The following is a 12382-nucleotide window of genomic DNA, read 5'->3' as shown; positions in this document are numbered from 1 at the left end:
ACGGAGGAGCATAGGATGATGATGAAGTGAACCATAGGCAGGCTCCTCCACTGTTCCGGTCTCGATAGTCAAGAATGTCGACACTTTTGCGAACGGCAGTCAACGGTCACCATCATAGCCAGCACGGCACAGACCTCCCCAGGCCGACGAGCCCCACTGAGCGCGCTCTGAACACGCTACAGCATGCATCGGACGTACAGGTGAGGCAAACGGATGGCATGGTCATGCAAAGAGAGCTCATGGTCATCGACAGAGCCTCATTTTGTACGCCCAGTCTATCCTGCGCCTCGGCAAGCTACCCAGCGTCTCGCTGACCTCTCGCAAATCCAATTCGGAGCTCGTCTACTCGCTCCGTACACTGCTCGAGACGAGCTTGCCATTGCCTCAATGTCCCTCGAGCTGCGCGTCGGAGAGCTCAAAAGCAGAGTCGAGCTCGATCGAGCCCATGCAGACGAACGGCAGTCAGACCAACATAGAAGCAGGATGGTGCGCATGGTCACCCAAGGAAAGGGCGCTGTCCATTCCCTCACCGCTCTCGCTCGATCACGACCTGACCACCGAACAGCGAGATTCGCTCGATATCACCGCCAAGTTCTTCTATCTCAACCCACACACGTCTTCGAGCATACCACATCTCGATCCGGAATGGGTCGAGCAAGCTGTCCAGCAGTTCACACTCGCTACCGGTCTGAACGAGATTGATCTGCTCATTCTGAGTCTGCCCGGGGTTGTGTACGACGAGGATGATCCGGACGGGGGCTGTCTGGAGAACAAGAAGAGGCGAGAGAAGGGCGAAACGAGCGGGCTGTTCCAACAGCTCGACGAACGAGGACAGGAGGACGTCTTTGCGAGGTTGAGGCCAGTTTGGGAGGTGAGTGACATACTTACTGTCGATCTCCCTCAAGTCTGATGACGAGGTTGTGCGCGACAGAGCATGTCGACCAACCCTTCACTACGCTCGCTAGGCTTGTCAGAGTTTTCATCGGCAAGAATGAAGCGCTTCTTGTTGGACGAGCTGCCGACATATACGGTTCCTCCGCCGCGGTCTGCGCCAGCAAGCGGAGAGATCATGAGCATAAGGCGACCCAGAGTCAACCAGATCAACTTGAGAGACTGCTGCTCTGTCTCACCCGAAGACATGGCGATCATGAAAGACAACAAGATTGACTTGCTCACCCACTCTGACTGTTCAGGCTGGTCGTCTTCAGGAGCGTACAAATCAGAGACTGATGGTATTGCGATTATAGATCTACTTCCGCCTGCGACGTTCTCTGCGCTCCTTGACGAATTTGGCTCGCGGTTGCCGAAAGCATTGATTGGAGAAGGATCTTCTTGGGGAACGGTCAATTGGGTGCTCAAGGTCGGCGTGGGCTGCTTTAGCTCGCGCCGGTCGAGCTAATACCTCTCTCGCTGCGACAGTATACGATCGTGTACAAGACGCGCAATGTCGTCGCGGACAAAGGGTATAGTCCGACTGCTCTCACACGCTGCGGACACTCATCAGCTCGACCAGGTATATTGTGCATGCCAGCAAATCATGAAGACGGTCGCATCGAGCGCACCTGTTTGCATCTAGATGAATGTATTGTGCGCGACTCTGCCTCCAAGACCTTGAGCGCTTGATGGGCTCCACCGGGCGGTCCCCTCTGAGACGCGTCTGGTCTGCGCACTGACCGCACACATCTCTGCATCTGCCTGACAACGGGCAATGTGCCTGGCCCCCCATCTGGTGCATCTCACACGGCTCGAACAGCTCGGTAGAGAGTTCAGCGGGGAGCTGGACAGCAGGGCATGCCGCTGTTCGAATATGGCGAATTTGGCTATGCTTGTCGACATGTGCCCAGCTTGCCGGTCTGCAACCTTTTCCTGAGCTCCTTGCTACGGACACAGCCGAGCTCGAGCTATCCCTACTTGCTCAACTTGCCAGATCCAGCAAGCAATGGCACTTTCGGGGAGATACTGGCTCATCAAGGCGTGGGAGTCAGGTCGAGATGCGCCATTGCACGTGCGAGCACTTTCGGGGGATCTCAAGATGACTTGGGCAACCTTGCCAATATCATCTTTGCTGCCCTCAGCATCCTTCTCGCGCTCGTGCTCATTCACAAAGCAAAGAGGCGGCAAGCGGCAGTCGGTCAGTCACTTCATTGTCGAATCAGCCAGTCCGTCGATCTCATTGGCCTGACATGACAACAGGTCGTATTGAGATCACCGTCTTCTTTGCACTCTATGGTTTGCAGTGTCTTTTGCAGATCGTCACACTGGGATCTATCGTCGGCCAAGGGACGGCGGCTGTCGTCGTACTGACAGCACTCCATCTCGCCACCGTCGTGGCAATGTTCTTCGTTCTCACCTGGACAGGTCTGCTCGGTCTACAACTCGTCGATGACGGTACTGCTGCCAGTCTGATCCCCATGTCATTGGGTAGCCTGATCGCCTTTGTTGGCACGCTCTACATTTCCCTCGACAAGGGACTCCGGATTACTGCCTTCTTCGAGGATCGGTCGATACATCCCGGCCGACTGAAAGAGCTCTTCCTGTTCACGCTGACGATAGTATGGCCGTTGATCGCAACGGTCGTCTATTTCGCCACTTCGCTCGGCGTGACCATCCTTGTCTTGCGCGAGGGCAGACCTGCCCGTCAGTCCTCACTGCTCGCTCAGTATCAGCAGATACTGATCAGGCTCCCTGACTCCGACAGTGATATTCCTCGCGGCTCTGCTTACGTTTGTGCTATCGCAAGGCATCTATTATGGACTCAGCGAGATGATATGTCTGAGGCAAGTCGCCTTTGTCTCTCCTTGTCGGACTCACCCTGAGCATGAGCGTGACAGGAGTGGCGCAAAAGTGGATGGATCATTCTTGGCTACCTTTCTCGAATCGGTGACTATCGTCCTGATCTATCTGGGCTGGTCGGGGATCACAGAAGACGAATGGGACGAGTATGCTCTCTCACCTGCAACTTGACGCTCCTTCTGCCGAGAGTGAGAGCACTGCAGCGCAAGATATGCAATGACCGTAGACCTGTATGGATTCACGAGATGTTGCATTGTTGTCTTATCGTGCTCTCGATCGTGAGGATCGACATGGACAGTGCCGGCAATGTCCACGTCACGTCCAAAAGCGCGTCGTCGCCGCTGTCGTACGCCGTCATCACTGCCGTGTCACCGACCAATCAGCTCGATCACAAGACGAGGCGATACGCTAGATGTCGAGCTCAGATGGACTGCCGTACTCGACCATCATCTTGAGTATCAGCTTGGCCGCCTTTGTGTTCGAGACCTACGTCAGGTGCGTGCCGTGTCATTCATGGGGCCGTTGCCATGCTTACAGCGACTTCCGCACAGCGCCAGACAGCTGCCCCATTTGACCTGTAAGGACGTACCGAAGACACTGAAGCCTTACCTTGCCGAGCTCAGCAAAGCAAGCGAGGCTGAGAAGGACAAAGCGAGCCAGTTGGACAAGGACAAGGACGAGAGTGTGACGCCAATTCATGCCTTTTGGAAGTCTCAGGCCTACTCGCTCGACAAGCTCCAGTTCGGCATCCTGACTGATCTCTTTGGCCAGCTCGAGACAATCTGCCTCCTCACTGGTTTCTTGCAATTCTTCTTCGACATTGGCAAGCACGAGCCCAACAACTGGACCGGACTCAAGGGATTGTGGAACCTTGCTGGACAACTGGGAGGCAGCTATGCGCAAGGAGAGATCGGACGTTCTTTGGTCTTTGCAGGCCTGCTCACACTCATTTCCACCATCACGTCCGCGCCGTTCAGCTTGATCAGGACATTCGTGATAGAAGAGCGTCATTCGTTCAACAAGACTGATCTCCGAACTTGGACGACCGATCTCGTCAAGAGTCTCGTCTTGACAGCTGCCATTGGAGGACCTCTGCTCGCCGGCGTGCTTGCCATCATCAGATGGGCCGGCAAGACGTTTGTACTCTACCTGCTTGTCTTTGTCGCCGTCTTGCAGATTCTCGTCATCCCGGCGTATATCTACGTACTGGCGCCCTTGTTCAACACGTTTACGCCGTTGAGCGCGTTCACAGACAAGCCAGACTATGTCAATGTGGGCCAACGATTGATCAAACTGGCAAACTCTATCAGATTTCCTCTGGGCAAAGTGATGGTCGTCGATGGTAGCAAGCGGAGCGCTCACTCGAATGCCTACTTTATCGGCATACCCTTCTTCCCGAAACGTGTAGTCATCTTTGACACGCTGCTCGATCAGAACAAGCCCGAAGAAGTAGAAGCCGTACTGGCACACGAATTGGGTCATTGGAAGCTGAACCATACGCTCCGAATGATGGGATCTGCTCAAGTCATCCTGCTCGTCAACCTCAGCTTGATCAGTCTCGTTCTCTTCTCGCCATCGCTCTATGCCGCTTTTGGCTTCCGACCCGAGATGACACTAGCTCAGAAGTATCTGTCGCTCTCCGCAGACCCGTCAGAGCATCTGCCGATCATCGTCGGATTGATGCTCAGCCAGTTCCTGCTCGGTCCGCTAGATACGTTGCTGCAGTTTGCGAACAACTGGCAGTCCCGTGTGATGGAATATGAAGCAGACGCCTTTGCCAAGAATCTCGGCTACGCGCAGCAACTCAAAGTCGGCCTCATACGCCTGATGAGTAAGAACAGCGCAGTCCTAACGTACGATGCGCTCTACTCTGCATTCCATCATAGTCATCCGACACTGATTGAGCGTCTGGCTGCTCTAGAGCAAATCGACAAAAAGAGCCAATAGCGGCGAATGCATGCTCTTGCGCCACCTCATTAACGCGTCGCGTTCGACGCGCTTCACACTGAGCTAAAGCAAGACTTTGCGAGAGGCTCGGGTCTCAAGATGGACATCGATATGCCTTCTCAGCCTTCGAGCGAGCCCCGTGGCATGCTGCCATCCTCCTCGATGAGCGGTCCGAACACGCCTCACGTCGGCGGACTGCAAAGCAGCGGTATGCTGCCTACCAGCAGCGCAGGACCTCCCAATGGCCGCACGCCTCATTCCATCCGTTCACGCGGTTCGACAGTCCTGCCCAGCCAAGCGAGCAGTGAACCTCTCTTCTTCCCAATGTACGGTGCCCTCTGTTCGAAGGCACTCGAGCTAACGAATTTGTAGGTCTGATGCAGGCTCTCCTGCTCCTCGACGCAATATCCGAGGCGACATCCACTCTTCTATGCCTCCGTCTACACCTGGCGCAGTCACGACCGGTACGCGGAACGTCGAGATGCGCCCAGCGCCTCGTGCAACGCCCCATTCTCGTCTGGCTAGCTCTGCACTGGGCGGCATGTCAGATACAGGATCGGATCGGTTGCTCGTGCCTACTGGAGCCGGTTCTCGTGCTGCTACTCACAACGGATCGGATGCCGATCCTGATGCTACCGGACCGCGTAAAGTCATCTGGGGCACGAGTGTCGGGCTGGATGAAGCCATGACGGCCTTCAAGCTTTTCCTGAGCGATTACAAGCCAAAGTATCGCATGCAATGGGATAGGGAGCAAGCACTCCTCAATGGCGAGATGGAGGACGAGGACAAGATTGCTCAGCAACACGCAGCGTTGGACGGCGAGAAGCTACTCTATGAGCACTAGTATGTCATTTCCCATACTTGCGCGACGGATGATTGACGCGGATGGCTGCAGTATGCGAACGATGCGATTGACGAGTCAGACGAATCTCAACCTAGACATGCTCAATCTAGCTGCCTTTCCGCCTACTCGTAAGCTCGAGCGCTGGCTGCGAACGTATCCGCAGGAAGTCGTCCCCATGTGCGATCAAGTCCTCAAAGAGTCAGTCTCACGATACCTTTGTGCAGCCTCACTGAACTCGCGTATCGTATAGTGCAATGATCGACCTCGGCTGGGCTGATCAGGCTTCGGGCGCATACGGCCCAATTACGGACGACGAGATTTACGAAATGAACTCCCGTATCTATAAGATCCGACCCTTTGCTAGCACCGAGCATGGCAGAGGAGATCGCGATCAAGCCATGTCGACTGATCGTCACATCGGCGTCAACATGCGCGACCTAGGTCCTGGCGACATCGACAAGCTCGTCACGATCAAGGGCCTCGTCATCCGAGCTACTCCCATCATACCTGACATGAAATCAGGCAAGCCAGCCATACCGTCCATGACATGCAGTAGCTGACGAGGAGCACAGCCTTTTTTCGCTGTCTCACCTGCATGCACACCATCACGGCTGATATCGATAGAGGTCGCATCGAAGAACCTGCTGCTTGCCCTCGCGAGACTTGCGGTCTCAAAGGCGGCATGAGCCTTATCCATAACCGCTGCGAATTCTCTGACCGTCAGGTCATCCGTCTTCAGGAAACGCCAGGTCAGTCGCTCTGTCTCGTCTTGGATGAGTACTCATCAGTGTGCAGACGCTGTACCCGATGGTCAAACGCCTCATACTGTCTCCCTTTGCGTGTACGACGAGCTCGTCGATATCGCTAAGCCGGGTGATCGCGTCACAATCACTGGCATCTTCCGTTCTGTTGCCGTGCGAGTCAACCCTCGTCAACGCACGATCAAGTCGCTTTTCAAGACGTACATCGACGTCTTGCATGTCAAGAAGACGGATGCCAAACGACTTGGTCTCGATACGTCTACTCGCGAAGGAGAAGGCCGGTTTGGCAGCCACGTTGGTGTCGGAGGGGAGGACGACTTTGAACGCGAACAAGAGCTCGGTCTACAAGATGAGCTCGCCGATGCGCCCGATAATGTCAGACAAAGCCGTGCACGTCATCAGGAGGAACTCGTCGCACTCTCTCGTCGCCCAGACATCTACGAGTTCCTGTCGCGTTCGCTGGCTCCTTCGATCTGGGAGATGGACGATATCAAGAAGGGTATCTTGCTCCAGCTCTTTGGAGGCACAAACAAGTCGATCAGTCGCGGCGGAGGCAGCGGTGGCCCTCGCTATCGTGGCGACATCAACGTCCTGTTGGTCGGTGATCCCGGTACATCCAAGTCGCAAATCCTGCAATACGTCCACAAGATTGCTCCACGTGGCATCTATACGTCTGGTAAAGGATCGTCAGCCGTCGGCCTGACAGCCTATGTCACTCGCGATCCGGATTCGAAGCAGCTCGTCCTCGAATCTGGCGCACTGGTGCTGTCCGACGGTGGTGTGTGCTGTATTGACGAATTTGACAAGATGTCAGACGCGACACGAAGCGTGCTACACGAAGTGATGGAGCAGCAGACAGTCTCGATTGCAAAAGCGGGCATCATCACGACGCTCAATGCCCGCAGCTCTATACTTGCAGCAGCCAATCCAGTCGGTTCGAAATACAATCTGCACTGGCCTATCACGAAGAACATCGATCTGCCGCCTACGCTCATCTCTCGCTTCGATCTGCTCTATCTCGTGCTGGACAGAGTCGACGAGACACATGATCGTCGTCTGGCCAAGCATCTCGTCAGCCTCTATCTTGAGGACAGGCCCGAGACGGGTGGAAGCGACATCATGCCTGTCGAACAGCTCACTACCTATGTATCGTTTGCTCGCAACCACATCCATCCTCGCTTGACTCAGGAAGCGTCAGACTTGCTCGTCAAGAACTACGTCGCCATGCGCAAGGCAGGCATCGATCCTCGTTCATCCGATCGGCGCATTACCGCCACCACGAGACAGCTCGAGAGCGGTATCAGATTGAGCGAGGCGCACGCACGGATGCGATTCTCGGACACGGTGGATGCTGAGGACGTAGAGGAAGCCTTCCGCTTGATTCGGGAGGCGCTCAAGGAGTCAGCAACGGATCCCATCACAGGTTCGCTCGTTCGCATTCGTACGACACGGAGCTGATTTGCTCGTGAGTAGGCTTGCTCGATCTCGACATGCTCAACACGGGCCACGGCATGGCCGCAACTAAGCTGCGCAACGATCTCAAAGCGGCTATACTTGTCCTTCTCGAATCTGGCGACATCGACAGAGGCATGCGCTGGGGCGATCTTGCAAAAGCCATCAATGACCAGAGCAGCGTGGCTGTCGAGCCCACGGAGCTCACGGATATTGTCAAATCGCTCGAGACCGAAGGCAGCGTGCGTGTGACTGGCGACCGAGATCGCCGTACTGTCAGACGCATCTTCACAGGCTAGACTAGCTAGTGATATGACAGCGAGTCTGAATGGGTGTTGTACTGGTGCAGTCTGTGATCGCTGTATCAGGACAAGCGACTGTTTGGACTGTAGCTATTCGGAAGCTGAGTAGCGCTGGACGGCTGTTGAAGCGTGTAGTGTCAGGGCGTAGCTGGGACCGCAAGCTGTGCGTACAGACGCGCTATCGAATAGTAGGCCATCTTGTCGCCCGATCGCACAAGATTGGCTGCCCCGACAGACTGACATGAGCAGCAGATATGATGTGCAAGAGAGAAAAGTACCTACCTGCGTCGACGTTGAGAGGAGAAGAAGGCTCGGGACAGGCGAGCAGTGCTTGAACGGCAGTACACGCGCTCGCAAGTGTCCATGCTGGCGACCACTCGCTCTGGAGCACATCCAGACAGATCTCTCCAGTCTGAGTATCTGACGACATCAGCGCCTGCACAGGAGTCGGAGCGCGGGGTATTGCGTACCTTGACTGCGACGTTTGGATGGCACAGCTGAGTTGTGAAGTAGATTGATGGCGGTTTGCTCGGATAGGCTTCAGGCACTTTGATGCTGAGATCGAAGTCGAAGTCTGGGCTGAGAAGTCAGTGCTTGTCTGGTGCAAGCTGAGCGTCTAGGCACCCTCGAATGGCGAATCTTTGGGACCTTTGAGGCGAGCATGCCATGTCAGGAGATCTTCGTCGGAGACGGGCGAGAGAGACAGCAAGTGATCAAAAGAGGAAGCGTTGCGTCTGTAGTCCGAGAGTTCAGCCAGCAGGCGTCGCGCTAGCGGTGCCATGGCCGGGGCTGGATGATGCTCTGCTCTGGCGCGAGCGTCGTCGCCACGTCGCCGCGAGGTGATCATCACCTGCATCATCACCTCGACCCCTCTGTCATCGATCACTTGGCCCAGTGGAGTGCGCAGGTCTAGCGTTCGTTGACTGTCGTCTCTGTACTAGCATCATAGAGCTACAGGCGATGCGATGGCGACCAACCGGCTCAAGCGCAAAGCGGAGGAGCTCAATGTGCAAGGCCTCAACGAGAACTTCTGTAGCTATGGCACGCCTTTGCCTTCTATCGCCCACAAAGACAAGAATGAATATGTCCCTGTATGGCAGCAAGAGGTGAGGGACGAAAAGGGCAGGCGGAGGCTTCATGGCGCCTTCACAGGCGGTTTCTCAGGTAGGCCTACCGTTACTCGGATTAGCCGCAGTGCTCAGCAGGATCTGCAGCTGGCTACTTCAATACTGTCGGATCAAAGGAAGGATGGACGCCGTCGACATTCAAGTCCTCCCGAGCGACCAAAGAGGCAGCAGGTCAAAATGCATCAGACGCGAGCACGCAGCAGCGAACAATGCAACGTCCTGAGGATTTCATGGACGAAGAGGATCTAGTCGAACTCAGAGCAACGGAGTCGTTGAAGCCATCTGCTTCTTTTGATGCTCCCCAGACAGCAAGTGCGACCGGTTTCGATGCGCTGTTGGGCGATATGGTCAAGCCGCGCTCAGACGCGATTGGCGAAAAGCTGATGAAGCGAATGGGTTGGAGGGAAGGCCAAGGGGCAGGACCTCGCGTATCTGCTCAAGCTCGCCAACGGACAGCAGATGAACTCGGTCTAGGCTCATTCTACACTTCGTCTGCGAATGACGATGATGAGGCGCTCAAGCATTCTTTTGCTCCTCTCGACCGGCCTCTTGTCGCTTATGCTGCCAAGGACAATACTTTCGGTCTTGGATACATTGCAGGCATGACGCTCAATCAGCTACAAGCCGAGACATCCCAAATTGTCAAAGGCAAAGCAAAGGCTAGCGACATCACTCTCCCCCGAGGTGGCGCTTTCGGTATCAGCGCACTAGAGGAATTAGATGAGGACGATGCGGACATATATGCCATGCGGCCTCAAGACGAAGAGGTACTCAGGACAGCCACTGAGGAACGAAGAAGGAAGGGTCCGCAATTGCTTGGCCAGTCCGAAGTACAAGCCGACAGACGGCGAGAACGAGCAACCCGGCCTGCATCAGCTGGTCAGAGATTCAAGGACGACTCTATCGTAATAGCTGGTTTCGTACTCGCTGTACAGCCTGTTCCAGTAGATACATGGTCAGTGAAAATCGCTGCCTCAGCAGGCTCTTGCTCAGCCTGTATCGATATCATCGCAGGTTCGAGCCTCCGGATGTTCCACAAGAATGGCAGCCACGACCTGAGCGTGTTCTGGGTGCCGCAATACCGCAAGCGAGCAAGCAGACCGTGAAGAATGCAGACGAGGCGAGTGGTCTTCACTATTGGCATTGTTTCTGTTAACGGTGTCTGCTGTGCTGTAGCGAGCGCATGCGCTCGGCGAGGAACCCATCAAAGGGCCTGCTCGCTCTGTATTCGACTTTATCAGTGCCAAAGATCGAGAGCGCCTAGCGAGCTTTCGATCTGCGGCTCCGAACGGTTCGACCTCAGAGGCGATTCCGACGGGGCCGGAGCCATCCAACGAAGTCGAGGTCCCTTCTGTGGACGTCGTGACGGCAAAAGCTGCTCTGGGCGGCTATATGCCCTACCAGGACGATATCCCCCGCCAAACACGCTACCGTCTGTTTCTCGAGAGCGCGGCGGGTCTGCGCAAGGATGTTCGCTTCGTACCTCTGGCAAATATGACGGTAGCCCAGCTGAACAGAGAGCTGCAAGATTTTGCCAGATCTGCAAAGATCTTCAAGCCTATGAGCGTCATGATGGCTTCGCGCTTCACGGCGGGCTCAGCACTGTCTACAACTTTTGCAGCCGATCAGCCAGAGCCGGGACTGCGCAAAGTCACTGCTCTGTCTGAGGATGCTCAGCCCGGCGAAGCGGAAACACCCAAATATATCGAAGAGAATCTGACGCCTGCACAGAACGCTGCAAGAGCAGGCATGTTCGGCACACTGACACGGAGCGAAACGCCCTTTTACCCGAACCGGCTGCTCTGCAAACGCTTCAACGTACCCGACCCGCATCCAGAAGGACCGCATGTCAACGTGAAAGACGATAGCAAGGATGTGCTCAACAAGGCTGCAATGGATCGTATTGTGCGCTCGAGCAATCTGGACGAAGCGACCATAGAAGCCATGACGGCCGTACAACCTATGGCTGATAAGCCTGCGGCTAGTAAGGCACAACCCTCTGGTCCGAGGGATCTTGCTACGGTCGGGATCGGTGACGACGAAAATCAAGGTCGAGATACGCTGACGTATGAGCGTCCTTCGATGGACATTTTCAAGGCCATCTTCGCAGACTCTGACGATGACGACGATGAGAAGGAAGAAACGCTTGCAGTGGAGCACGCTGATGCGCCCGCGGACCCATCAGCGGTCCAGCCGGAAACAGCGCTAGCGGAAGATGCAGTCATGATGGATGCTGCGGCTACGGTCGCGTCTGTGCCCCGGTTTGATCCCGAGCATGGCATTCGTTACGAAGCACCCAAACCGGGGCATGTCGAGCAAGTGGACTTGTCGAGCTTCAAGCCAACGTTTGTGGCACGACCTACAGCTGCTAAGACCGAGTCGACAAAGACGAAGATCAAGAAACAGAAGAAACCTCACAAGAGTGTACTCTCTTTCGACGTCGAGGATGGCGCAGATGACGCGGACGCGGACCTCAAGAGTGGGCGCAAAGCCAAGCCGAACCCGAATCTGGGTCCCGCAGTCAAGAGGCGCGTGAAAGAAGAGGAAGTCTGGGTGGAGAAGAACCCGGTAGGCAGTCGACAGATTCGGCCGACTGCTGTAGATTTCATTTGATTTCAAGTGCAAGTCGGATCTGTTCGATGAAATGTTCTCTGAATTGTCGTGGATAGCGGTAATTCCGTGGCATGCGAGTTCTATGGCGTGGGCAGAGCGGGACAGACTTTCCTTTTGAACTGTGGGATCGAGGGCTGCCCCTCCCAAGACTGTTGCTGCTGCTACTGCTGCTGCAGATCCTGTGTCAACAGATTCCACTTATCTCTTACCGCGAAGGACGAAAATCAAAAGAGCTGAGCGTCGATCGGGCCGACCACGCGAGCTGATCAGCCTAGCGCGAATGCCGAGTTTTAGGGCGAACGACGGCAGTGTTTCGCAGACTGGTCTCGCGCATTAGGCCACGAGCAGCTCGCATCATCATCAACAACATCATCTGCCTAAATCAGCATCCTAGCCACGAGGAGAAGCTGTGGTAGTCGCACGCGAGAGCAAATTGAGCATTGAGGGACGGCCCAGAGCCGAGGCCTGCGTACCACTGGGGTCCTTCTCCGCTAGCGTCAGCCAGATTGACCAAGACCGCAATTTAGCCAGATAGTCGACGAT

The 12382-nt window shown here is 55.4% G+C and overlaps 6 protein-coding genes across 6 annotated transcripts; 5 read left to right on the top strand and 1 right to left on the bottom strand.

Moving 5' to 3' along the window:
* Positions 1–74: 74 nt before the first annotated feature.
* Positions 75–1623, top strand: L969DRAFT_45548 (uncharacterized protein; the record flags this gene model as incomplete). The annotated part of the gene is made up of 4 exons (XM_014714379.1): positions 75–200; positions 254–871; positions 932–1360; positions 1420–1623. The coding sequence occupies 4 exons, from the start codon at positions 75–77 to the stop codon at positions 1621–1623; spliced, it is 1377 nt and encodes a 458-aa protein (XP_014569865.1).
* A 10-nt stretch (positions 1624–1633) lies between these two features.
* L969DRAFT_84997 (uncharacterized protein) lies at positions 1634–3097 on the top strand. Its single transcript, XM_014714378.1, has 4 exons — positions 1634–2131; positions 2194–2637; positions 2699–2777; positions 2832–3097. The coding sequence occupies exons 1-4, from the start codon at positions 1792–1794 to the stop codon at positions 2962–2964; spliced, it is 996 nt and encodes a 331-aa protein (XP_014569864.1). The 5' UTR covers positions 1634–1791; the 3' UTR covers positions 2965–3097.
* A 108-nt stretch (positions 3098–3205) lies between these two features.
* On the top strand, positions 3206–4740 carry L969DRAFT_45748 (uncharacterized protein; the record flags this gene model as incomplete). Its single annotated transcript, XM_014714377.1, has 2 exons — positions 3206–3288; positions 3345–4740. 2 exons carry the CDS (start codon positions 3206–3208, stop codon positions 4738–4740), a joined length of 1479 nt encoding a protein of 492 aa, XP_014569863.1.
* A 31-nt stretch (positions 4741–4771) lies between these two features.
* On the top strand, positions 4772–8096 carry L969DRAFT_614428 (uncharacterized protein; the record flags this gene model as incomplete). Its single annotated transcript, XM_014714376.1, has 7 exons — positions 4772–5066; positions 5113–5583; positions 5636–5782; positions 5835–6106; positions 6157–6333; positions 6380–7768; positions 7819–8096. Exons 1-7 carry the CDS (start codon positions 4840–4842, stop codon positions 8094–8096), a joined length of 2961 nt encoding a protein of 986 aa, XP_014569862.1. The 5' UTR covers positions 4772–4839.
* Position 8097: 1 nt separating this feature from the next.
* L969DRAFT_70630 (uncharacterized protein) lies at positions 8098–8910 on the bottom strand (the record flags this gene model as incomplete). The annotated part of the gene is made up of 5 exons (XM_014714375.1): positions 8724–8910; positions 8570–8673; positions 8382–8511; positions 8271–8322; positions 8098–8218 (listed from the first exon to the last, which is right to left on the bottom strand). The coding sequence occupies exons 1-5, from the start codon at positions 8878–8880 to the stop codon at positions 8098–8100; spliced, it is 564 nt and encodes a 187-aa protein (XP_014569861.1). The 5' UTR covers positions 8881–8910.
* Positions 8911–8934: 24 nt separating this feature from the next.
* On the top strand, positions 8935–12255 carry L969DRAFT_293484 (uncharacterized protein). Its single transcript, XM_014714374.1, has 4 exons — positions 8935–9263; positions 9314–10181; positions 10241–10346; positions 10403–12255. Exons 1-4 carry the CDS (start codon positions 9065–9067, stop codon positions 11837–11839), a joined length of 2610 nt encoding a protein of 869 aa, XP_014569860.1. The 5' UTR covers positions 8935–9064; the 3' UTR covers positions 11840–12255.
* The last annotated feature ends 127 nt before the right edge of the window (positions 12256–12382 follow it).

This window comes from Mixia osmundae, assembly GCF_000708205.1.
Source record: "Mixia osmundae IAM 14324 unplaced genomic scaffold scaffold_2, whole genome shotgun sequence".
Classification (NCBI taxonomy): Eukaryota; Fungi; Basidiomycota; class Mixiomycetes; order Mixiales; family Mixiaceae; genus Mixia; species Mixia osmundae.
The sequence above is the reverse complement of the archived record's forward strand: the minus strand, read 5'-3'. Positions and strand labels throughout refer to the sequence as shown.